At 33.6% G+C, this 27,783-nt stretch overlaps 1 protein-coding gene across 1 annotated transcript; it reads right to left on the bottom strand.

Moving 5' to 3' along the window:
- Window positions 1-1,848: 1,848 nt before the first annotated feature.
- Window positions 1,849-26,947, bottom strand: LOC130447900 (pickpocket protein 28-like). Its single transcript, XM_056784948.1, has 11 exons — window positions 26,921-26,947; window positions 26,623-26,648; window positions 24,935-25,015; window positions 22,351-22,587; window positions 20,530-20,635; window positions 16,278-16,426; window positions 13,063-13,267; window positions 8,885-8,938; window positions 6,276-6,492; window positions 3,472-3,751; window positions 1,849-2,074 (listed from the first exon to the last, which is right to left on the bottom strand). Exons 1-11 carry the CDS (start codon window positions 26,945-26,947, stop codon window positions 1,849-1,851), a joined length of 1,608 nt encoding a protein of 535 aa, XP_056640926.1.
- Window positions 26,948-27,783: the final 836 nt, after the last annotated feature.

The following is a 27,783-nucleotide window of genomic DNA, read 5'->3' as shown; positions in this document are numbered from 1 at the left end:
ACATCGATGTTTTTTGGCACAACTTCCGATTTTGGAAGACCTCCGCGAAGCTCACGATTAAAAATGTCAAACTTTATAATGACAATGACAGATTTGAAATATTCGTATCAGTGTTGCCATATCTCAAAACTTAAGTAGCAGCATTCGTAATTCGGACAAGAAGTAAAGTTATAATAAGAATAATTTTCTCACGTTTTGAATAAACTAGTAAACGCTTTACTGGCATTAAAATGTTAACACTTTCGTCGTGGTTGTTATATTGTCAGTTTTCTTTTTATTATTACAATTTATCTCTCAATCATTCATATAAATCTCAAAGATAAATTATATATTATGTAAAATAACAAAAATCGAGAAGAAGTTATGTAAATATCATCTTAAAAGTGCTCCGTACTATCAAATGATTTATGAGTGTTCTGTTTGTCCCAAAGTGGTCATATGCATACAGATAATAGGGCTGGGCTATTCCCTCTACTTGAAAAACTCAACTAGAATTATCATATTCAAGAAGCCAAATGTTTCTGTTAACAACATCGCTTTTCACCTTTGTTTTGGTATCCTCCGCTTCCGATTCTATGCTGAAGCTGTAAGACGATAATCTTATCTCTTTTCATATACTGCTACAATATCTTATAATTTTGTCTACCATAAACAACTATAAAACTTTTCTTGACCTCCCCAATTCGTCTGCTTTTTTCACCACATTTGAGCGAAAATATTTCTATAATCCACACCTCCATTACCATTCATAATAAAGATGATTCTCTTGACGTGCTTTTCAAGAAAGTATTTGTAAAATTCCTTCATAAATAATTCTTCGACTTAATCCTTAATACTGATTATTGCTTTACCTTTGACGTGTGGCGCACACTCTGGTTAACTATACAGCATCCCCAAATACTGAACACACTATTTACACTACCACTATACCAACACTCACAATTACGCTGTCTAACGCGCGTTTCGATAACCAAGTTATCGTCTTCAGAGACTGAAAGTAAACTATACTTGAAACAATCATCTTGATCAATAAATGGAATTGAATCTCGACTATTTTCAATGATTTTAGATGTGGATTAAACGTACTGAACACACTGTTTCCACCACCACTACACAACACTCACAATTACATTGTTTTCAGAGGCAGAGACGCGCGTCTGTCAAGCTAATTCTTATCGACTGCAGAAAATACTCTACCATAGACCGGCGATTTAATCTGGAACTTACTCTCATGGAAACACTCAAAGAATTCGTAGATATTGAGAAAGTTCTGAAGTTTTTTAAAGCTACTAGCCTATATCACAAAATATGGAAGTCCAATATACTTTACACATTTTTTTCATGGACAGTGCTATTAAAAATAATATGTATAGAAAATGAAACAATGAAAGCAAAATCTTCAGAAGAAATTGGAGAAGCGCTAACAAAATAGAGAACGGATTTAAGAAGGAAATGGAAAAAAGGAAACATATTGAACAAAAAATGCTGTAAACGAGTGTCGATAAAGATAAAAGACAGTACGAAAAGCAAAGAAAAATAACAAAAAAAATATGTTGAGCGAAGAAGAGACAGGAAATTAAAGATTTGTAAATGAGGAAATAGAAAAATTTCGTCAAGAAGAATTTAGAGAGAATAGAGGAACGGGGCGAGAGAAATTAATTTTCATAGAAAGTAAATAAGTCGATATTAAAAAGGTGAAGACTAAATTGTTGGAAAGATGGAATGTGTATTTCCAAGAAATGTTAACTACAAAAAATTACAGTGGAATGTTATAAATAAAAAACGATTTTGATCTTTATTGATATTTCGAATCGATAAACACGGAATTCCAATATAAAGTCAAACGTTTCACTTCTCTGGACCTGCCCAATACCCATAAAGTCTTGAATTGCAACATAACCGGACTGTCAAAAAATAAATGGCTTCCATAAAGGAAAGGATCGAAAATCCAGTAAAGAGTCCAAGTAATCCTCCGAAATTCGCCAAAAAGTCCGTAGGGCCGTACAACTCATGCCTCTTAGACGGAATAAACTGTGAGGATTTGAAGAATAGAATGAGCTTGGATATGTAGAACCTGAAACGAATATTCAATATTTTTTTACGGCGTTTTTCATTTTAAAGCTTTAGAAATTTTTCAAATAAAATATTTACGACAAATAGATTTTTTTACGACCTTTTATTCCCAGTTTTGAAATATTTCATTATTACTTTGGAAATATCTTACAGGGATATATTTGTTTGAATCAAAACTTCAAAATTGGTGTTAAAAGTTTTATAATTGTGTAGAGTTTTCGAGAAACATGATAGTTATGGCGTTAATTCTTTTGCCTTAACCTCAATCTATTCATAAATCAAATCTATCAGCATCACATTACGTTGCAACCTACAGTAGGAGCCAGAATTCTAGAGAGTCACATTTAAGTACTAAATAGATCATTTTGAGAAATGTGAATATGAAAATGTTGAACCCAACGCAAATTCAAATAGATTTAGTGCAAGATTATATGACATAAACTATTTATTATAATCTATGCAGCCTTTATATGATTTCCAGAGAAAAAGAAAAAAATTGGAAACAAATCTAAATAACCCCCAAAGCCTTGTAACGATCCATGTAAAGTTCCATGATAGCACTATAAATTGCCTCCTTCAATGGTCTTTATAGAAAGTGTAGCAAAAAAATGGACACTAGAAACATACAAGGAACATAATATGAAGTCTTGCAACTTAATTGGGTATCTAAACAAAATGTAATTTGTCCATTGATATGCTCAAGGATGCAATGACTTCCAAATTATGGTTCATCAACAACTATTAAGTCTAAAGCAAAGAGAAAATGCTGAACTCACTACCACGAACTTAGTGGTGCCCGAAAATGGTGAAGTAGGTGCAGGCATTGAATCCAATAGGTTCAGAATCTTCCATTGCCAAGATGAAGACATACGCAACGACAGTGCAAACATATTTATTCTATCAGTTAGCAAAAAACTTAATTCTTGTAGTTTTGAATAAAAATTTGATATTTATGAATTTTGAACACTTTTTATACACACCCTGTATAAAATGGAAACTTTTTCAACATAGATTCAAACACCTCTGACCTTGTTAAAAGCAACATAATAGAAACTATTTTCATATCTTGAAGGGTATTCTCGTAAAAAATTAATTTAAAGGTATTAATTTTTTACAAAAAAATTTTTAACTCAAAAAGTATGCATTTTTCGAAAAAAGTTCCTAGACAAAAGTATACTAAAATTTCACATAGATTTTAAAAATGTATCGATATAGAGGGTGCTCTATCCAAAATAACAAAGTTACAGTCGACTTCTGGTAGAACCGAACATAAGCAAACTTTAGTGCAGCATAAACAAGATGAAGAAATTTCTTTTGCAATTGAAGGCAACAAAATCACTGTTGTTGAAAATGATGATAATTTTTAAAATGTGAAATTATGAAATCGAGTATACTTACTCATCAGCTGGATTAACTATAGATTGGTTTTTGATATCTGCTTCAAAGGTCTTCTTCCAGTTCCAATAACTTTGGGACGTTTCGACGTTGTAAGAGAGATCAGAGCACAAAGGCATACAATTGCAGTCCGTTAACGACGTTCCACGAATATTTTCTGATATATGTCGTTTGGTAGCATTCATTTTCATTTTATATCGTAGATCTTCTAGTACATATTCCGTTTTAGCATTTTTCATGCATTCCAAACTACCTGTACCGCAGATATTTGTTGAGTTTTCTCCTAAAATTTTGATGATGTGAATAGAAATTACTCGAAGTAAAACATTAAATATTATTTTGAGATATCGATACTTTTAACTGAACCCAAAATCTTTCGTCTAGGTCGTGAGATTCAGGAAAACACGAGGTGTGTCTATTAAGTAAAGATACTTGCGTTGCTATAAAAAAAATACGCATGCGCCAAAGGTTAACATCTGTCACCGTTTAGCCTGAAACCTACTCATTTACTGGACCTGAGAATGACAAATCCATGGCTTTTCTACAAAAGAACTCATGAAGTTAAGCGCTTATTGGAAGAACTTGTAAACTTGGCTTAGATATCTTGCCTTTGAACTCGAGTAGATCTGGAAATATTCTATTGGTTCTTTCAATTTTAATTTGGGGGTTTTTAACTTGAATTTTTTGTAACCAGCCGTTTCAGACAACACTTGTATACATAAATCATCCTGTAGGTTTTTATTTTTCTGCTGATACTGAAAATTGGGTGCATTAACATAAATATTGAATTCCGATTGTCCTAAAATGCAAGGTAAACCATTTTACAGGAACTGAATTGGACGTTGAATTATTTTAGGAAATAAAAATAAAATAATTGGTTCAGTTATCTTTAACGATCTTTTTTCTTAAGTTTACGAGATGATTTTTCTATTTTAAAATGTATTTCATTTCAAATAATCGTCTGTTTTGAACGCATGGATATTTTTATTAAACAGCAACCTTCGTTTATGATTTAGATATACAAGGATGGTTATCTTCTGATTTGGATAAATAATATGTAGCTCTACTTATAACGATGGTCCAAGAAGTAATGGACCTGCCGTAGAGATGGCAGTAGTTGCTTGAAAAAGACCACTGTATCAGAAAGTACAAAATCTATAGTTTGAAGACGCTACGTTGCTTAATATTTGTTTGACAACCATCAATAGTGAATTTATTTGAAAGGCTTGTAGTCCAACTATATGAAAGCTGAACTAGATTTTGCTCTGGGTGAGATTCCTTCTTCATTACCAACAATAAAGTATTGAGTAGCAAAGTTTAGAAGAGACCCTACGATCTGCGAAGACCAGCAGCCAAGTGAGTCCAGAAATGTTGAAGAAAAACCACAAAGCGGTACTAGATGATCAAGCGAGCTAGCAGACCTAGTAAGCATTCCAAAAAGTGCTGTACATTGTATATTAACTGCAAATTTGAACTGAGCAAGCTGTGCGCAAGATGGGTGTCACTTTTGCTCACAATGGAACAAAAACAGCGTCGTGAAGATGTTTCTATCGAGTGTTTGGAGGTGGTTCACAGAAATAAAACCAAATTTTTACACCGTTTCACAATCTTGGATGTAGCGTGGGTCCATACAACGAAATAACGATCATAACAATGAACTTAAAAGGAAGAACCGGCTCCAAAGCAGGTAAAAACAGTTCCATCTGCAGTCATGGCTATGGGATAATTTTCATTGATTATGTTGAAAAGAAAAAAATTTCATCAATAAGTACCATGCAACGTTAGAGCGAAGAAATCAAGCAAAAATGGCCGCATTTGGTTTAGCGGAAAGTGTTGTTTCATCAAGACAATGCACCAGCTCGCACATCTATTATTGCAATGGCCAAAATCAATAAATTAAAGTTCGAATTGCCACCTCATGCACCCCTTGGATAATTTACTGTTCGCAGACTTGGAAAAATGTATCGGTGGTTAAAGATTTTCCTACAATGAAGAGATGATGCAGCAGTTAATGGCTATTTTGAGGAGCTTGACGATTATCGAACTTATCGAACATCACCGGGAAAAGTGTATGGAGCTGAAAGAAGATGTTGGGCCAGGTACTTCTGTTGCCAAATTTCTCAAATTTCCAGAACCAAAGCAATATAACACTGTTTGCATAGATCCTCCACTTCATTGGTAGCAAAATCAGGAGCAAATATCACGAAGACAAAAAACATAGTGGACGTAAGTCCATAACGCAAAAGATATCATCGTTTCTCGAACGTCCGTCATGCGCCGGTGTATAAGAAAGGTGCTGGGCATACATTTTTTTGCGAGTCATCCCGTAGCACTTGGGAAACTGTGTTAAAGCAGAAGCTTAGTCCATAGATGTTAGTGATCACCATGCATCGAGTAGCTAGTGAAGCAGGCAGCTGAAGAAGAAGCAGGTGTGAGCTTCAAAACACTCCGCTGTTGAGGAACGGATCGAGTAGCTAGTAAAGTAGATAGCTGAGGAAGGAGCAGCTGTGAGTTTTAAAACACTCCGCTGTTGAGGAAGGGATCGAGTAGCTAGTAAAGTAGATAGCTGAGGAAGGAGTAGCTGTGAGTTTCAAAACACTCCGCTGTTAAGGAAGGGATAGAGTAGCTAGTAAAAAAGGCAGCTTATGAAAAAGCAGCTGTGAGCTTCAAGAGCCTTAGGGTCTAGATCTTTCCTCCACCTAAAAGCATTGTGGCGGAGGAAATAGAGGTCGAAATGAGTGTTTTTAGTGCGATATACCAAATACTAAATAACAATGAAACGATCCGAAAATTTTGTAGAAACTTACTCGGCATGAAAAAATCGACGCATCCGCAATAGTGTAGGGTATAGTTGGTAAGACATTCCAAATGACAATTAAGATTTGTATATAGCTTGAAATATTTCAATTGTTTCTCATACTCGAAGAAGCATTCTCTTCTATTTGCGTTATATAACTTTACAGATTCATCGGTATTTATCATATCTGGTTGAATTGCAGCTAATACAACTTCATCTAGAGGAACCTGTAATTTGGAATATTACATTACTAGAATAGAAAATTTGAGATTTTTGCACGGCGCGCAGTTCAGAACTATCAAATTTTCCAGCAGAGATTCCAGCAGTAGTCATACATTCCACCTATATTGGTACCATTTCTTTTATATCCTTGTGGAACCATTCACTATAATCCCTTAGGTTAGGTTAGACTACATCCAAGATTTTTATAATAACGTAATATGGCTCTTACTAGGTTTTTGTACTAGGTATCTCAATTTTTGTATACAAAGCTCCAAGATATGATCTCATCACCGGGAAAGTATTAAAACATCTTTCAAGGAAGGTCATCGTACTAACCATCACTGGAAGTATGTTAGCGAAGGCAGGAGCCTCATCATGAACTCAGCTCATCAGGCCAACTACCAAATTATACCTGAAGAAGAATTGTTTCCAACACATCAATTTGGACTCAGAGAACAACACTCGACAATACAACAGTGTTATAGATTAGTGAACAATAGCAAGCAAGTACAAGAACAGGAGGAATCATATGCTTCAATATTTTTAGACATCCAATAGGCTTTTGACAAAGTATGTGACCCCATCACATATTACTTAAATCTTACCTAAGTAATAGATATATACAAGTCAAAGTCCAAACGTCCTTATCCAATTATCAACCCATAAAATCAGGTGTTCTCCAGGAATTATCCTTGGCCCTTATCTGTACCTTAAGTAAACTGCTGATATTCCAACTTCCACAGATGATACAGCAATAATGTCTTCAGATAAACTACAAGACCTCCTAAATGTTTTACAGTGGAGAATGAAAGTCAACACTGATGATTCACGTTCACCACAAAACGAGGTGTCTGTCAAATACCTCGGACTAAACTTGGACCAATAATTAACTTGGAAGCCCTCAAAAACACAACCCAAAATATGAACTGGCTAATCGGCAGACGATCGCAGTTAACATTGGAAAATAAGATATTTATGTATTTATGTACAGAATCATCCTAAAACCAATATGGACATATGGTATAAAGCTATGGGGTTGCAGTAAACCACCGAACACCAAGATTCTGCAAACTTTTCAATCTAAAATACTTCATATAACAGTCAGTGCTCTGTGGTTTATAAGCAACTACACATTACACACAGATTTCCATATTCCAATCATTCCATCATATTCCAATGAAGTTATTCAGACATCAGCGATAAGAAACAAAAACCTCAACTAAAACCACCAAAATCCATTAATATCCAAGTTTTACACCGACCCAATGGAACAGAGAAGATTTAAAAGACGCTGACCAAAAGGCCTCAGACGCTGACCAGAAGACCTCAGAGGCTGACCAGAAGACCTCAGAGGCTGACCAGAAGACCTCAGAGGCTGACCAGAAGACCTCAGAGGCTGACCAAAAGACCTTCAACGCTGGCCGGAAGACCTAATAGAGTGATCTACGGAGATCCATCAGGGGATGGAGCCCGCTTTAAGTCATTTAGCAAGAAACCATATAATTTACTTGTTACTTTTTATTTTTTTTTTGAGTATTTCGTAAATTTGCAATTATATGAAAAAAAAATATATAAGAAGCGTGTCATTTTCATATAATTCAGCTGTTGATTTAGCAGAAGGCATATCATTTTGAAATCGCCACAAACAAACCATTGGTGCTGCGCATATTTAGTGTTGCCCAATGGGGTTCCTACAGTTTCATATGTTTCCTTCAAGTGAATGGAATGGATAACTGGAAAGGAGGCGTATCTCTTACCATTATGTGGAAGAACTACTTTTTAACTTCTTTGAGAAGAATAAAAAAGTATCCACTCAAACGTTTCCAAAATATTTTATTAGATCAGAAATATTACAACACAACAACATTGAATTTTTTCTTAAAAGAAAGGTAATAAATCTGGTTCTCTACAACGATATCATTGATTCCGGCTTTGATCCTAGTGCTTTAGATAGGTTCAAAACTTTAAACAAATCATTTGATTCTGCTTGATTAAACAGATATGGTTCCTTCCTCTGATGAATTGGTTATACTTTCAGATTTAGCTGGCGAATCGATAAAACTGTGAGGTGGAGATGCAATCGGTAGATCTGGCCCATGTAGCACAGATCGTATTGCCAAGGGAATGCTGTAATAATCTCCAAGAATTAAGTTGAAATAGGCAAAATACAGGTTCTTTAGTAACCCATTGATACAATTTCTCTGTTTTTATATTGTACCATTACCATAAATATAACAAAACACATCGGGAGTAATCAAATATTTTGTTGCAGGGTGTTGTAATCGAAAATATACAGATTGACTCATCGTTTGTAGTGGGGCTAATAGTGAAATCTTTCAAACAAATTCTCAGAATGTCCCAGGAGTATTTGACAATCCACTCAGCCAATATAATTACCCTAAAATATTCCTGACTCGGTCGTGGCACTCTTGAAGGTATGTGTAGAGATACCTGGAATGAAAATCAAATGTTATTTATCTCTCCTTTTGGCAATATGGTATACGTTTCTCGATTTTTGTGAAAAAAATATGATAAAACTATAAATTAACATGACAAGTGAATTAAATTATATTTTTTGTTATCATTGCCCATTTAGATTTGTTCTTGGAACTTCTTCGAGCCGGTTCTTGACATGTATGTATGTATGTATGTATGTAATTAAATATTGGGGTATCATAAACATTGCGATCCAAAGGGTCTATTGGGTCCCCCTTTCTTGCTGACATACTGGGGAGCCCAGTGTTTACAGCAGATCTGTTAAGTCCACTCCTTTTAGAAAGTCCATAATGTGAGGTGACTTTAATTGCCAAAGATCTTCGTCTTCTATTTCAAACGCCTCCAGGTGTAGTGCTCTGGAGTTTCTTAGTGTTTAACACTTCAAGAGAATGCTGTTAGAGGTTTCTATCTAGTATCTTCAGGTGTTGGTTGAGGCGATAGTGCCCATATAGTTAGTATCTGTTAGTACTCGTAGTTTGTTCTTACTTAGGTTGATACATTCAGGTGATTTTTTCTAGTTATAGTTTTCCAGAAGACTATTTCCTTCGAAAAATTTAAGCCAACCAAAAAGCTGTAATATTTTATGTTTACCTAGCAACGATCAAATTTCAGCGATAATACTGCACTAGTGCAAATTATCGATAATTTGCACTAGTGCCAAATTTTCGTCTAGGATTAATAAACATCATTTGGTTTTAATTTTATATTTTAAGAAAAGGAACAATTATTGTTTATTTTAAATTAAATTTTTCTCAGGAAATAGTCTGCCCAAATGCCCTCCCGTGCATGTCAAATTGTCTCATAATTTCCTCTCGTGCGCATTCGCGCAATTGAGAAAATTAAATTATCGACAATTTGACATGCACTCGGGACATTAATATTGAATATTTACCTATTCCAGCTCCTTCTACATCTTAGTATTGAGGTGGAACATTCCAGGTTTGATCATTAGTTAGAGACGGTTTTTCTTCGGTGATTCCATTTCTACTGCGCTTTCCAGTACTATGTAAAGAAGTAAGAGATTTAGAATCATTTCTAATGTAGTTGTTGGGCATGATTCTATGGCCCTGGTTGTATATATTGAAGTCAATCTTTGTAACTTTGAGAATTCTAGTTCTAGTATCCAAAACTAGTGCCTCTTATTTGATGATTGGTCTAACAATCTACCGTAGGATTTTTGGATTACAGCTCGAATTCCTTCCTGTAAAGTTTACCATCACACCATCAAGGGCTTTTCCTCTTTTGGACATCCCCTGTTAGCAGGAATTATTTACCGCTGTTCTAGTAGATAGCAGTAGTGCCTAATACTCTTTCGACAGTCTCTTGTGGAGCATTGTGAAAAGCGCCTTCTATATTTAAGAAGACATATACTACGTTGTTGGTCAGAGCGTTCTGTTTTTCAGTTGTCAATTGTACCAGTAGATTTGCCTGTTTGGTGTGCGAATTGACATGGATGAGGAGGTTTTTACTTCAGAATCAGAATATAGGTGTATCACATAAATTTTTATATTCTAATTTTATCAACAAAATAATACAATAAGTCTTTAATTTGGGTAAGATATAATCATTTTTTATAAATATGAACGAAGTTATATAAATCATCAAAATAAAATCTCGAATTCACTTTTGGCAAGCAAGACTCTAACCTGTCATTCATTTAAAATACTTTCTTCTTCTTTCCAAATTTATTAATTTTTCTTCGAGAGTTTCCATATTGATTTTGCAGCGATACCAACTGTGTTTATCGTAAAAAACTGACCTTGGATCGTCAAGTTTTGAAAGAAGAACCATATGAAGATGTCAATTATATTAGGTTATAATATAATGAAAGTCATTTGCTTTCTTATTTGACGATTATCTACTATTTTTGTTGGAACTACATAACAATTATTCGAACGGAGGAATTTATCAGACCGAAATAAAAGAAAAGAATTTTGGAAGGAATATATTATACAGCTGGAGTCTTCTCTATCTATCCACTCGTTTTCCTGGATACCTCTATATTTCATGGGCTGTTGAATTCCTTCCTTCCAGGTCCTTGAGGATTTCTCTGCTACATCCTCATATATACTTGGGAGTCGAGCCCAGAAACAATCGTAAGACCTTTACCTATATAGATGAAACTCTAAAAACATGATGAGGTGTAGCAAAAATAAAAACATTGAGAACTATTGAGGAAGCGAGTCTGAGAGATCGAATAAAAAGCAAAAATAGAAGAGAAGTTTCAAAAATTCAGCATATAGTACAATTTACTAAAGAGACAACGATATTGGAGAGATTACAAATGATGAAAGATCGATGGACTAAAGGAGCAAAAGATGGAAAAACTATCTTCTCCAAAAAGAATATACGAAACCTGGATATCTACTTTTCTAAAGTAAAAATATGAATAATTATTCATATTTTTACTATTAATTGGGCGGAGATGTGCCACATATAGTCGTCCAATAACCACTTTGAAATGAGCTCAAATTCTACATAAAAAATATTGAGTACATGTACGATAATGGCCGTTTAAAAGAGAAATCAGTGCATTTTTCTATTTTTCACACTATTTTGCCTATAACTTTGATTTTAATTAATATTTTTTCAAAATTTAAAAAGGGAAATATTTGTTAGAAGATTTGCAACTAGATTATTCAATCAGAAACCCCGTAATCATTGTAGATAATAAATTATGACCGTTTATACTATTAAATTGTTAATTACAAAAAAATGACCATGGCGCCGACGTCGCAACCCCCAAAAATCGATTCTCCGTACCAGAAAATATAGATATCAATTATTTTTTCGTAGCGACCCATGAAAAAATTTTTATGATTTGTGCCTCAATCCAACTTTAATTTCCTTGAAATCGACAGTAACTCACAGCATAAGAACCAATCAATTCACACAAATTCCATTCAGAAGACTTTCCATTAGGAGTGGTAAAAACAAATATTATAGTGTATTACACTTCAAAAATAATTATTCACATTTTTACAATTAATTGGGCCGGGATGTGCCATATATAGTTGTCCAATACCCAATTTGAAACGAGCTTCAATTCTAAAATATGTATATATGTATAAAAAAAATGTTGAGTACAATATGTACAGGTACGATAATGTCCGTTGTTAGAGGGAGTCCACAACACGTGTTTATTTACATTAGAGTAAAAACTGCCTTTTCAGTTATTTATCAATAATTATTGTATTGAAACTTAATGATAAATTTACGATGAGAGTTGCACAGAAAAAAAATGATACGTCTATAACAGTCACAGATTCATATCGATATAAAAAAAAATTGAAATTCTAAATAAGAATTTATTCTACTATAATTATTATATTATATTAAAACTTTGGATTAAAATTGAAAAAAATCGCTATGGAAATATAGAGGGGTGAAAAATTGATAGTAACATATTTCTATTCTCTATTTCTGCAATATAATAAAAATTAAATACTTATAACTTGTTACTTCTACAATGATAGGTAATTACAAATGAGGGAGATGTACTTGATTGATTGATAGTAAATTACCAAAATTTGGTAAATTACCCTCTTTTAAATATCACTTTCAGCTACTCATTTTATCGAATGGATTTTGTACCATGGTGGTATATCAAATATTTCAAGCACATACACCACAAATGGTATTAATTTGCACGTCCGAACAAGGGTTGTGGACGGGATGGCGGCCGGCACGGCAACAGCAAGACTCGACGTTTTGTACTAAATATGGAATATGTAAGTTTTAACAATCAACAGAGATTTTGAAAATATTATCTAAGCTAAAATTTCAGTTATTTACTAACAAAACTAAATAAATTTTCATGGACCCTCGCTTACGATTGGTGTTTCCCGTTTTTTGTCACGTAGGCCCTCGTCGAGTCTCCCGTGGATCTCTGGTGGTCTTCCTGGACTACTTTGGGAATCACGGGATTAAATGAACCAAAAAGGGAACACCACAAATAAAATTCTAATTTGATTTGAAAAAATATTAATCATTTTTGGGAAATTGGGTAGGTTGGATGCAATTTTACTGATTGAAGACTTGTAAATCCTGCATTAAAAGTGATAAATCTATATACTCACCCTATATCCTTGCACAGAGGTTTTGCAACTGTAGTCCAAATTTTTTTTATTCGTTTTCAGTAGAACAGTTAAAGAATTTTGTGCACCAGCCAAAAGGGCTCTTCTTGGGTAAGGATATAAACTAGCAGATTCGTTGTAACCACCAGATATAGACCAATTGTAATGAGTTAATTCATCCACTTTATAATAATCAGAAAAAATGAATCTGAAAATATGAATAAAAATTTGTTTAAAGAATATTTTTATATTTAAATTAACGAGGTACGATGTACAGGGCCCTTCACGACGAGCTGAATCGATATGTTTATGGGAAAGTACTGCAACTAGTACTGAAAATTTGCTTGCATGGGTTTTTTGAAATGCTCGTTTCAACTAAAATAATTTCAGTTTTTTTAAAATTTCAGTTATACGGAAAGTGGACCCAAACTTCGTTATTTTAAACGAAATGCTATGGTTTTTATTAAATTTTTAAAACTTATGCAAAATTTCAATATAACTTTATATGATGCATCATATGCCTGAAGTCCACCATTTTTTAATTATTTCCATTTTCGAAATTTTTGGACACATGCGCCCTCCACTAAAAAAGTTACATTTCTAAGTTTAGGCCAGTCAGGTCTAATATTTTTGTGATTTGGATAAATAACACTTACAGCTTTCAAAATATCTGAAAATGTTGACAAAAATTTATTTTAGTGCGTTCAGAAAATGGTTCGCTATCTATAAACCCCCATTTTTCTCTTTACCATTGGATTCTACGCTTTAAATTAAGGAGACTTCGATAGTTAAGTCATATATCTCAAATTAACGGTTTTGAAGAAACTTCAAAAAACTTTTGGTCGTTCCAGACAATCGACAATTAAAAACAATGAAAATTTCAGTTATATTTCGATTAGTGAAACGGGGACACTTTCCACTTTTTGTACATACAAAAATGTATTATTATACTGGGTGTTCTATTCAAAATAACAAAGTTACAGTAATTTTTTAGATAGTTTTATCTCGTCGTGGGACACCCTGTATATGATAGTGTGCGAATACCGAAGTTAATGATACTGATAGATATCACAAAAATTGTTATAGCTATCATAAAATATCTTAATTTATCTGAAATTAATTTGTCATCAACAGTAAATATTTCCAGTACATCTAGTTTAAGTTCGATATCAAATACTGCAGTAGATTTTAACGGAATCTTACCAGATGTCTCAAAAATTCACATACAGAAGATAATATCCAAAAAAATTTTACACTTCTAATGCAATTATTCGGTCTGGCTGAAGGTTTAAAAATCGAATTGTTTAGGAAATTAATTTTAGGATTTTGATACTTAAATAACAGCACATAAAAATTTCAGCCATACTAAAATATTTTTTGATTTAACAATAGCTTCTGGCATAGTTTAAGCAACAATAAAAATATCTGGAAATAATAAGTTGATGTTGAAATGACATCCAGAAAATTGAGGGAGATTGCATATTACAAAACTGGCCTTTTTTATCTCAATACATTATTAATTGGGATATTCTGCTATTTTAGATTTATTTTCTCTTAATAATGAGGATTTGGAAGTAACTGAAGGACTTCACCAACAAACTGGTTGCAATTGCAAACCTGCTTGTAATGAAATAACATACGACACCGAATTATCTTACAACACGGCTTTTTTCGACATCATGAACAAATCTCTTAAAGCAAAATTAGATTTCGAAAAGTGAGTATATCATATTTTAATGCATGGAGGATAGAGAGAAAAAAGTGAATCTTTTATGGGACAAAAATTTAAAACGTGTCCAGCTGTATAGAATAAATTTAAAAGAAATTAAGTCTTATAAATCTTATAAATTAAGGGGTCTTCGTTGGTAAATTCATATATCTCAAATCAACGGTTTTTGAAAAAACTGAAATCTTCATGGTTTTTAATTGTCGGTTGTCTGGAGCGACTAAAAGTTTTTTCAAGTTTCTACAAACACCGTTAATTTGAAATATATGAATTTACTTACGTAGTACTTTCAATTCGAAGCGTAGAATCCAATGGTGAAGTAAAAAAATTGGGGTTGCCCTTTGAAAAAATTAAGTTTTCGAAGTTTTCGAAGTTTTTATATAGCGAAATTCGGCACCATTTCCTGAACACCCTGTATAAATTTTTGTCAAGGTTTTTACAGATTTTGAAAGTTGTTAGTGTTATTTGTTCAAATCCCAAAAATATTAAACCCGACACACTTAAACTTAGAAATATAATTTTTTTAGTGGAGGGCTGCATGTGTCCAAAAATTTCGTAAATGTGAAATAATTAAAAAATGGTGGACTCTAGGCATATACATATAAAGTTATATTTAATTGTTCGTAGACTCCAAAAATTCAATAAAAACAATAGGATTTTGTTTAAAATAACGAAGTTTGGGTTCACTTCCGGTATAACCGGAAGTTTCAGAAAAGTGAAATTATTTTAACCGAAACGAGCAGTTTGGAAAACCCATGCGAGCAAGTCGATTTTACAGTACTAATTTGAGTCCGGAAAATGGCACTTGTAGAAATTACTGGATGTACTTCTTAATTTTCAATAACGTTGGAAGATTTGTGGTTTTGGTTTAACGCTTCTACAAAAGTTCCACCCCCTTGTATAATTCTTGCTATTTTCTTGTTGCTCTCAACGGATTCTTCCACATATTTTTCAGTCACTGATAATATAGATATCAGCCACAGCGTTGACGAAGCAATATCCGGTGTACTTTTCTAGATGCTCAAGATTTAGGAATTTTTTGAACTCATCCAAATATAGCACCGCATTGCTGTTGATTACAGTAAAAACCCGTCGAACATGTTTTTTTGTGATTAATACGAACAACTAACTGAAAACCAGTATCCTCTACATCGTCTACTTCTAAATTATAAATTTATTCCTTTCGACAACCTCTGGCGATGTCAATTGACGCGATAACTTTTATCAGTAAATAATCTTTGGCCTGGGGTGTCCCTCATAAATGTTTTAACTTCTTCCTTTGTTAGGTTAGGTTAGGTTCACCATTAAAAGTGTCAAACTTCATGATTGTAATGTCAGATTTGAAATATTCATATCAGTGTTGCCATATTTCAAAACTTAAGTAGCGATCTTCGCACATACACAAAAAGTGGTGAATTTGAATTAAATAATTATGTGTGATATATTTTGACTTTAATTTCAAAAGAAGGCTCATTATATTTAGAATACTTACACGTTATCTCTAAAAATTTCGCTTCTATCCAGCATATTGAAGGAATAACATAAACCTTCATCTGTGATAATGGGCTTGAATATTTCCGAGCAATTTTCGATGTTTCCCATGTGGAAACATTTTAAAAATGGATTAGTACCTCTATTGATCTATAAACATATCAAAATACGTATTATTCACATACGTAAGTTGGCTGCATATGGGAAACTTTTTTACTATTAATTTTACGAAAAAAAGTTATTCACTATAAAAAGTTCTTCATGGTCCAAAACCTAAAATTGAATCATTAGATGTTAAATTTTTTCACTCGTTTACGAGGTTTGTCAAAAAATGAAGTTTTTATGCATAATTTACTTTGTTACAGTAACAGTTCAATTACAAAATTCTCTTGAGACATTGCTTACCATATGGGGAGTTATGTTACGAACCGCTTCTGCAATTCTTCTCTCTAAATGGTCAACATCTTGAAATCACTTTTGGAGGTAAACACAAGAAAAAATCGAGTGGGATTAAATCTGGAGACCACGGAGGCCAAGGAATTTCCAAAAAACGATGAAAATTCCTTCCACTGAAAATATTTTAAATGTACGTACATCTAATCTGCTGTGACATGGGGCACCATCTTGCTGGAACCATATCTGCTGACGTTCAAGTAAGGGAAGGTTGTCAAGAAAATCATTTATTTTATTGTTTAAAAAGCACAAATAACAATCAGCATTCAAGGTTTTTCGGATAAGAAAAGGTGCAATTATTTGATTTTTATATATTCCGCACCACACGTTTGTTTTGAACGAATATTGGTCCCGAATTTTCAACATAAAATATGGATTTGTATTACTCCACCAACGACAGAATGTTGCTTCATCCGTAAAAATAATACGCCTTCACATAAATGGGTTATCTACTAATTTTTGAGATTTGTAAGGGTGATATTTTTATTTATTCAGAATCTTTGAAACTTTACTTTAATTTATATCCATTGGCAATGAAGATGCCCTATTTCGCAAAGGATATTTAGGATGCTCAGTTGCAGAGAACATTATTTGCAACGCAACGTCATAATTTTCTACCATGCTTTGGCGTTTTTTGCTAAATTTATTATGTATATCTCCATAAGTCTTGGATTTATTAAATATTTTTCTTTTTTCTAACAGTTTCATTGTGAATATTTTTATCTGGATGTCGGAAATTAAAAATGTCTGCTGCTTCTCGAAATGTTTTGTACTTATCACCCACTATTAGCACAAACTCAATTTTCTCTTCCAGACTTAATGTTGGTGGCATGTCCAACTTTTCATAAACAAATACGTCTGTTAAACATAAAACTGTACAAAACGGATCTCTAAAAACTATGAAAACACTGTTAGATTGCTTAAGAAAAGTGTTTATACCGTGGCACTTTTTGAAATACGATTGTTGACGTTTTTTCGAATGTTCGATATATAGACAGTTCGCAAAGTCTACTTTAATCAATAGTTTCAAAAAATGCCAGTGCATCCTATATTAATTATGCATTAATGTGCAAACTTAAATTTCTAACGTAATTGCAGAGAAAATGAAGAAAAAAATATTTTTTCAATGTGAATAAACAATGTTGGATATTTGAAAGTTATTTTCAATTCTAAACATCTTTTCTTAATCACAGTTTTCGATATTGTCAAAAAGACAGTTACTTTACTCTAGAGTAAAAATTGACAAACCTCGGATACGACTGAAAAAATTTAACATCCAATGATTGAATTTTAGGTTTTGGACCATGCAGAACTTTTTATAAAGAATAACTTTTTATCGTTAAATTAATAATAAAAAAGTTTCCCATATGCCGCCAACTTACGTGGACACACTGTATAGAAACCTACTAATTATAAAACCATTGGCTTATAAAAGATGAAACTAGGCAACACTGGTTATTCGAACCAAATCTGTTGTATTTCAAGATTTTTTTACAAAATTTTACCAAATTTTCACTTTCTCGTTAAAATCTGTAAGCTATTCAGATTCATCATCAATTATTATCTCATGTCACACAAATTTGACCGATTGATTCAATGGACAGACAATATTCAGCAATATCTTTTGGTTAAAATATGCGGAGGTATCATCTGTAATAAAAATAATCCTTCATTTGGAAGAAGCTTATCTGCCTTCTCCAATTTATGGTGTTGAAGAAAGTTCAAGCAGTTCTGAAAACGAAGAAATTCAAATAGAATTTACAACAGCTTGATGATCTCACAAAAGATTTGGATTTGCACAAAGAAAAAGCTGTGAATATTAAACAGGACAGGACCGGCTTTGGAGTTTAGTCCAACGTTATTATCACAATAAAATCATCAGATTCTGGTTAATGCTTTCCTCTATTCTCTTATTCATCTTTTTCTTCATTTTATGTTGCTAATTTTCGATCTTGATTATGTTTATCGTCTTCTTTTTCGTTTAGAAGTTATTTGAATCTATTGACGAGCTAGTATTTGACACTAGTGACGTTTAAAGTTCGATTTCGATGGTTTAGATTCTTCTAGAATAAGTATTGACATAACATCTCGAAACATAAAAATTGAAACATATTAAATTGGACAGGACTAGCTTTGAAGTTTAATCTAACGTTATTATCATAAAAAAGTCATCATATTCTTGTTAATGCTTTCTCTATTGATTTATTTTTCGTTTTATTCATTTCCTATTGCTCATTTTGGATCTTGATTGTGTTTATCGTCTTCTTTTTTATTTGGAAGTTATTTGAATCTATTGACGAGCTACTATTTGACACTAGTGACGTTTAAAATTCGATTTAGATGGTTTAGATTCTTCTAGAACAAGTATTGACATCACATCTCGAAATTTATGAAAATTGAAACATTTTTTACAGGACGTTTGAAGTTTAATCCAACGTTATTATCACAATAAAATCATCAGATTCTGGTTAATGCTTTCCTCTATTCTCTTATTCATCTTTTTCTTCATTTTATGTTGCTAATTTTCGATCTTGATTATGTTTATCGTCTTCTTTTTCGTTTGGAAGTTATTTGAATCTATTGACGAGCTAGTATTTGACACTAGTGACGTTTAAAGTTCGATTTCGATGGTTTAGATTCTTCTAGAATAAGTATTGACATAACATCTCGAAACATAAAAATTGAAACATATTAAATTGGACAGGACTAGCTTTGAAGTTTAATCTAACGTTATTATCATAAAAAAGTCATCATATTATTGTTAATGCTTTTCTCTATTGATTTATTTTTCGTTTTATTCATTTCCTATTGCTCATTTTGGTTCTTGATTGTGTTTATCGTCTTCTTTTTTATTTGGAAGTTATTTGAATCTATTGACGAGCTACTATTTGACACTAGTGACGTTTAAAATTCGATTTCGATGGTTTAGATTCTTCTAGAACAAGTATTGACATCACATCTCGAAATTTATGAAAATTGAAACATTTTTTACAGGACGTTTGAAGTTTAATCCAACGTTATTATCACAAAACAATCATCAGATTGTGGTTAATGCTCTTCTCTATTGACTTATTATTCATTTTCTGTTGTTTCAGTTCCATAAATACTTGAGATTTTTGAAAACAATAAATTTATTTTTCACAGAAATGTTTATAAAATTCTGTTCCATCTTTCTTATTTACTTTTTTATATAAACATGATTCACATAATTTTTTCCACAAGGAACAAATTAGTAACTTTGTGTTGCCTAGTGTAATTAAATAGAATCACAATCTTTCAACCGGTTCATCACTAACAGCTCCAAAATTTTCGGGAAAAAATGTCAGATGGGAATGGAGGAAATGAATTTTCAATAACATTCGAGCACCAAGGAATTTGTAGGCGTCTAGAAGTTAATCAACTAACTGTTGGTAGTCTGGATCCATATTGTTGCCCAAAAATCCCCTAACTTCACTAACAAATGCCTGAGGCATGCTATTTTTCTTCCCATTTATCCACTGCACCAATGTCATGATAAAACTAACACAGCTCGCGAGGGGGCCCACTGCTCGTCTTGGTCTCCAATTAAAGTACCAAAATATTAGAAATAGGCTTTTTTCACATTTTTGTAAAATGTCCTGGCTTGCGATACCACCATAAATTCTCCAAAAATATTGCAAGATTCGTCAGAAGAAGTTATTGAAAACTGGTACTTGTTAGTGCTTAATAAATATTTTTTCTATTATTTCAAAAATAAATTTCTTGCTTGTCTACCAGTGTATTGTTGAGTTGTCAATATTATTATTTTGATATTTACTCACTTCTTCGATTGTTTCGTAAAAATCAGTAGTAAAAAACTTGGTGTCTGAATATTTTATATTAGTATTTTCATCACAAATTAGTCCCATGTAATCCAGAACCTTTTTCCTGAAATTATGTATATTAGTATGAAAGTATAAAATAATTATTATTCCAGCCCAAACATTCAGTTTTTCGGGATATTGGGTGTGGGATTAACGCATTGAACGAGGATTGTTACGTGACCAGTATCTACAATCTACAAAGAGGTCTCATCGCAAAACATAACATTACTTAAAAAAGTAGGATCGTTTTGAATGTAACATTTTTCCATCATTAGATCTGCAAACTCTTCACGTTCCGTGGATATTTGTCTAGTATGGATCGTCTCCTAACACGACACAAACATTTAGAGTTTTGTTTTCAGTTGATGCAGTTTGTCTGCACCCTGATTTGGATAAATCTTCCACTAAACTAGTTTCGTTAAACTTTTTTACTATTTACTGACAGTAGATCTTGTATGGAATTTCGGTTAGGTTAATATCAATTCGTACTTTTTCAGATAAACGATAATAATTTTTTGAAACACCAAATTTTCATTGGGTTAACTTTGATCTTTAAAAACGTGTGAATTAGAGCATATCACAACATTTCCCTGTTCACTTTTTTCATTTGAATGTTTTTGTTATTTTCAAGTAGTAGTATTTAAGGTATGGTTAATAAAATCAAGACTACTGCTGATAATTTTTCCTAAGTACGAACAAATCAGGATTGTTGTGAAATTTCACGTGAAACTTCAAAAAGCTAATAATGCCTTGATTAAGTTTAAATCTGTCAATTTTTATCACGTGCACTTGTTTGTAATCACCTCAATTGTTTTCAGAACCACAAAAAAGATTGCTGTCTAGGTCTGAAAAGTTTCCGACCTCAACCTGAAGATGTCAGCACTTGAGAGTCATTCTTGATAATGAAAAAGCGACCAAAAAATGCGACAACCATCGATATCATCAGATGAGTTCACTAAATGATACTGGTTGGTGCCCAGCTTGTTCTCTTTTGACAAAAAACGTTTTCGAAAGAACGTTTCATCGGGCCTTAATGTCGCAAAAGCAAAATAATTTGGATTCACAACTGTAAATTAATTCTGATTCAACCACTACACACCTGAAATGGAAAAAACAATCAAAGGATTGCAAAGGGTGAACCTGCTCTGTAAGAGGCGAAAACGGTTTCAATGGCCTAAAAAGTTATTGCGACTGTGTTTTGGGATATTCTTGGTATAATGCAACTTCTCATACTTCTGTGATCGCATGTGTAAAATCCACAAATCACACTCCCTAACCTTGAAGTTTTACTTGCTGAAGAGATTTTCATCACACGCGGATGTTAAAAATATTAAAGTATCACTAGAAAAAGTCTTAACAAAGGAAACTATACTGAAGAATAAAAAATGTTTTTTTTTCAACCTCCAATCGCTCCGTGCAGATACTACGCGGGCAGAAGAAAGCGCTGTAGACGACTGCGATGCTCACCCATCGCTCACTCCACCATTGTTGACATTCAGGTGCCAGTCGGGGTTGTGCTACAACCACGTAAACATGTCCGCCATTTTTGATTCTCCCGGCGAGTGTGATTCGATTTCTAAAAGCTGAAGGACATCGGAGACTGTCGGCTTTGTACTCTATTGGTACGATAAAGTTGTGAAAGAAAGAAATTTATGTCTCCACCGAATGAATTATTAGCATTGTAGGGGGTATATTAAAAAAATTATCAGTTTTATTATTTGCCACACCTCGTACACAATTGAAACGTAATATAAATAATCGTGGAATGGATAAACTTACTCTTTTTCGGTGAGATTTTGACCATTTCTTCTAACTACCCCTGTATGACTGTACAGCGATTGATCTGATTTCGTTTCAGGACAAATGGTCACGCTAGGAAATGGTATTGAGTGAATCGAGGTGCCTTTTGTGGCGAAACTTACGATTACCGGACTTCTTAACCATTTTTTATAAACTTCTCGAATGGAAATAGTGCAAGCCGCTAGGGTGATACTGAATACGACAAACCACCAAACACTGGAAAAAATATCATCAAAATATGATGTTTTTAATGGAATTATTTCAATAAACATCGAAAATTATATTCTCAATCAACCGTGAATTGTTACATGTCAATTTGGTACGATTGACGTCGTACCACAGGAGTATCTGAAGATTATTTAGTACTATGATCAAAAGCTATGTTGACTTATTATACGAGGGATGCTACTTAAGTTTAGAGATAAACAAATGAAACATTTTTTCCTATTCCGATTGAGGTATGCCCAAATCTTGTAATTTGAACGCATCAATCGCTTCTTCAGGTGTAGAAAAATGTTAAACTGGCAATTTATTTTCGATCTTCTAGAATAAGAAAAAATCATTGAGTGCTAAACAAGGATTGTACGGTGGATGACGCATCAATTCGATGTTTTGACTATTCAAAAAAGTTTTTGTTTAAACTGATTCGTGTTCCCAGATTGGTTTCAAAATTGTGTCGATTTACTATACCAGTCAAACATGTCAAAATGTCATCTCTTTTGGAATTTCAACACAATGCCTCATGAAGATTGTATAAACGTCTGACTGGATCATCTCCAAAGAGTTAATGAACAAGTGGACTTTGTGTGAGTGCATTTTTTGTATTTTACAATCGACTAACATTTTGTTGTGATAATATTCAAGTTTGCATTATCGCTTATTCCTGATCTTCCAGATTTCAGAGCATCCTCTTTGCAACAATTTGCTTATTGGGCGTCTAGCAATTGAAGATCCTCTGAATTTTGCTCATGACTACCATCATTAGAATTTCTACCCTTTTCATGCGGTTTGAATTTCATTAATCATCCAGTTTTTTCCCATAAATTCAAAATCCATTTATTTTTCTTGCATTGCAGTATGGTAAAACCTCGCCACACACCTTTCCATACGTTTTTTCCATTGATCGAAGCAGTGCTGAAAGTCTTCTTTGGTGAGCGCCTTTAGGAGTTCTCCAATTTTTGTTCTACCGTTTCCATCGACTCAAATTGGGTACCTTTCAAAGTAGATCTTTTTCTAATTTTCCAAGGAAATCTGAACAGATCCGTTAACGCGAGAGCTTTTGGTCAGAAGGCAGATTAAATCAGCTCATGACTACCATCTTCGTTGGCGAAAGCCTTTGGAAGCTCTGCAATTTTTGTTTTACCGTTTCCATCGACTCAAATTAGGTCCTTTCAAAAGCAGATCTTTTTGTAACCTTTGAAGAAAATCCGAGCAGATCCGTGGACGCTAGACCTTTTGGTCAGGAGTCAGATGTGTTATTCCTCGTGTAAAATTTTTCTGACCATTCCTTTATCCACGTTTACAGCAACCTCAGCAATCATCCGTATGATCATTCGACGATCTCCACGCACAATTTGGTTGATTTTGGTCGCTGTTCCCGGAGTTGAAACAATCACAGGGCGACCTGGGCGCTGGTCATCTTCAGTGCTCTCTCGGCCCTCACCAAAGCGTTTATACCACTCAAAAATACGCGCACGAGATAGAGAATTGTCCCCATAGCGCGCAGTCTCGTTATTTAATAGCCAGACCTCGTACATCAATACAGAGAAGAGTCTGTACCAATAAATGTTGTGATAAGTCTGGTGGAAAATCTTCTTAGCCAAGGGAGATCAATTGTGGCAGATAATTATCATACAAGTTTGGAGCTAGCTGAAAAGCTGCTAGAAACCAAACTAATTTATAGGGACATTGCGAAAAAATCGGAAAGTACTACCCAAATAATTCTATTGTACATATTTTTGTTAAATAAACGTTCATATTTTGAAAAAAAAACGTACGAATCAAGTTTTAGACCACAATATATTGTAACGTTTTATAAATATAAAGATATATTTGTCATTTGTCATGGAGTTGAAGATCATAAAAAAAAGGATCAGGTAAAGGCGGATGTTTCAAGAACCCAGGAGGGTCCAACCAAACTGTAAGATACATTTAGATAAGGTCCTTAGGAACGTGGAGAAGATTTGGAATAAAATACGTCGTTAGGTGCATAGGACCACTCTGGGCTGTAGAGAAGCCTCATTTTCTAACCTATGGACCGGTATGGTGGACTTTTATCTTTCTTTTTCTTAAGAATCCTTGTTTTACTTGCCTTGGTTTGGATAATATTGAGTTATAAACAACAGTTGATTTTTGAAAAAATATTTTTTTCTTTTTCTCTTGGTGACCTGACTATTTGAAAAGTGAATACTACATTGATTTAATAGTTAAACAACCACCAAAAATATGAAGAAATGTATTATAAACATTGAACTAAAATATAAGAAATAAAAGCTTTTCGTACACGGAGCTTTCTTAAAACAACTTTAAACAAAGTTTTCTTACATATAAACTTATAACTCACCGTTCGAAATGTGTTCGTTTCTCTCCGAAATATCTGAAACCATGTATACTTGAACAATTGCAATATTCTCTGAAATAGTTTCTAACACTTTTAAAAAAAGGTCGACGTTCCACTTTAACGTCTTCCATTTGAACTTATTTCGTAACTGCGAGCTTCGTGATTAGCAATACTGTTGTTTTTCCGAATTTCACTGCTCTGTTATTTAATCAACTTTTATCAGATCGAAATATCTCTAGAGATTCCATAATGTTATTACTAATTATTAACCTTTTATAGGGTGACAAACTAGAGGAATATTATTTTTATAATTTCTAGATAAAAGCTTGGAAAAACTATAAAAAAGATGATATCGATTTGATTTCAATTGGCAAATGATTGTGCATTTTTTTGCATTGTAAATTACCCTTAACTAAATCTGAACGTTTAGTAGTTAGATAATTAGAGAAACTTGCTCACGAATTAGGAAAACGGAGTCAAAGATGAATAAGGAAGAAGGAGTTAATTTTTTTTAGTTTTTTAGTCCAAGCTACAGCAATATCTAACAGCACTTTTGTAGTTTGAATATTTGCTCGAATTGAGTCGCACCACACGTACCCATGAAGGGAAGGGCATAATAGACTGTTAAATGAGATGGATCAGTTCAGTCGTTGTCACACAACAAGCCCTTACAAACCCAAATTGACGAGTAGTAAGTTTTTTATAATTAGTATAAATAATTCAATGAAAACATGAAACTCAATTTATAAGGTTGGGTCTTATATTTTAAGATAATTAAGTTTAGGTTGTACATTCGGAGTTTTGGGATTCACGTGTTGTTTTTTTCAAAGGGATTGGTTATTATAAATGTTATGACAATGCAAAATAACACGGGTCCGAGGCAAAAAAAATATTTTTTCAGTTGCATTATATGCATGAATTATATGTTCATACATACGCTCGTGTGGAATCATCGAACGTCTCCCAAGGTGGACGATAGAAGAACGCCTCACAGATATGGGTGGTACCGGAAAAATGAAATATACAGGGTGGACCAAAAACTAGAAACATATAAAGCAGTAGCTGATATGAGCTCATTGAAGAATAAATTCTGTAAGGACTTATACCATCAGATACGACAGGGGAGGAAATGTGAAACCAGACTGTGGGGCTTCCTCGGTTGTTATCACAAACCCTTCAAATTAGATCATGGAATGTGGAATGTGAATTTTCTCAATGCAGCAGGAAAACTCAGTAATTTTATCCAAGAGATGGAATGTTTGAAAATTGATATTGTTGGTATAAGTGAGTTAAATTGGACTGGATCGGAAACGTGCCAACAAGATGGAGGTACATTGTACTACTTTGAAAGTATCGAAAGCGACGGATATCATATTATTAGAGTTATTGTATATTTATAACGTCGGAGTTTAAAAATTTCATTCCCATCAGCGACAGACACTACTCCAGTTAAATAGTGGTAAATAGTAAAACTTTTTGTCATTTTTCTTTCGATTGTGTTCATCATCATGTTTGCAGCACTATTGTTTCAGAGGTATACCTCTCAATCACCTTCAAATCATGGTGCAATTATAATTTTCCCTGTCTCAACGTTTCTAAAATAAAAGTTTCATATAAAAATCATCAGCATTGACGTCTTTGAATTTGTAAAATTCTTACAGCTGCCTTCAGATAGGTCCGTCGTGTCCCACTTGACGTTACCACAGGTCGATGTTCTCTGAGAAGTCGATCAGGCGCTTTGGCTTGAATCCTTTGATGTCATTGGGAAAGCTGTGAGGTTTGCCCAAGTGCAGGGCACTCACAGATGACGTGGTTTGCGGTTTCGTCCTGTACATGCACCTACGGCACCCAGGATCGTCCGTGATGCCTTTGATGTGTAAATGGCATCTTAGATGGCAGTGTCTTCTGAGAGTCGATCAGGCGATTTGGCTTAAATCCTTTGATGTCATTAGGGAAGCTGTGAGGCTTGCCCAAGTGCAGGGCACTCACGTGGTCTGCGGTTTCGTCCTCGTACATGCATCAACATCACCCAGGATCGTCCGTGTTACCTTTGGTGTGGAAATGGCATCTTAGATCGCAGTATCCGGTTAGAAGTCGGTCACTAGTTGGATTTTACGCCTATTTAGTTGAAGCACTTGTTTGGAGTGGAAGACGCGAAAGGTCCATCTATCATGTCTTCACTCAATTTGAACAAATCTTGAATTAAAGAGCAGGACTCACTGAAAGGACTTTTGCAAGTTTGAAAATTCTGATTCTTCCTTTTCTATTCATCTTTGATTCTTTTTTCCTAATTCGTAAGCACGCTTTTCCAATTAGAGCACGATCTTTACATACCTAATCCACGTCCAGAATTAGTTAAGGGTCCAATATTTTACAATGCAAAATAATGCACAATCATTTGACAATTGGAATCAAATAATTTGAGGGCATTTTTACTGGAAAGTGTTTTCTACTATGTGAACGACTTCTAATAATAATATCATTGTATAAAGAATAGGATAGTAGAACAGTGACAATGTTAAAACCATTTGAGGCAATTTTGCACGCCATCTAGTTACTTTTACGCTCGTTCTTCATAAAAATGACCCGTAATTTAGTGCCATCTGAAATAAACAGCACTATTTTCAACAACTAAATTTTTTTGGAAAGATCCCAACTAAATGTGAAGTTTTCTCTATCTTCGAAATTCGAACCGACAGTATATTGTTGCTGATTTTACTTTTTATTACGAAAGTGACACAAATTACTTATTCGATAGGAATCTTTACAATAGATAGATAGGGCGTATTTTGAAATATGTTTCTAATAATGTTATAGCATTTATTCATCTCGAACCGAAAATAAACTTAATC

Source organism: Diorhabda sublineata, chromosome 8 (genome assembly GCF_026230105.1).
Source record: "Diorhabda sublineata isolate icDioSubl1.1 chromosome 8, icDioSubl1.1, whole genome shotgun sequence".
NCBI classification, from domain to species: Eukaryota; Metazoa; Arthropoda; class Insecta; order Coleoptera; family Chrysomelidae; genus Diorhabda; species Diorhabda sublineata.
The sequence above is the reverse complement of the archived record's forward strand: the minus strand, read 5'-3'. Positions and strand labels throughout refer to the sequence as shown.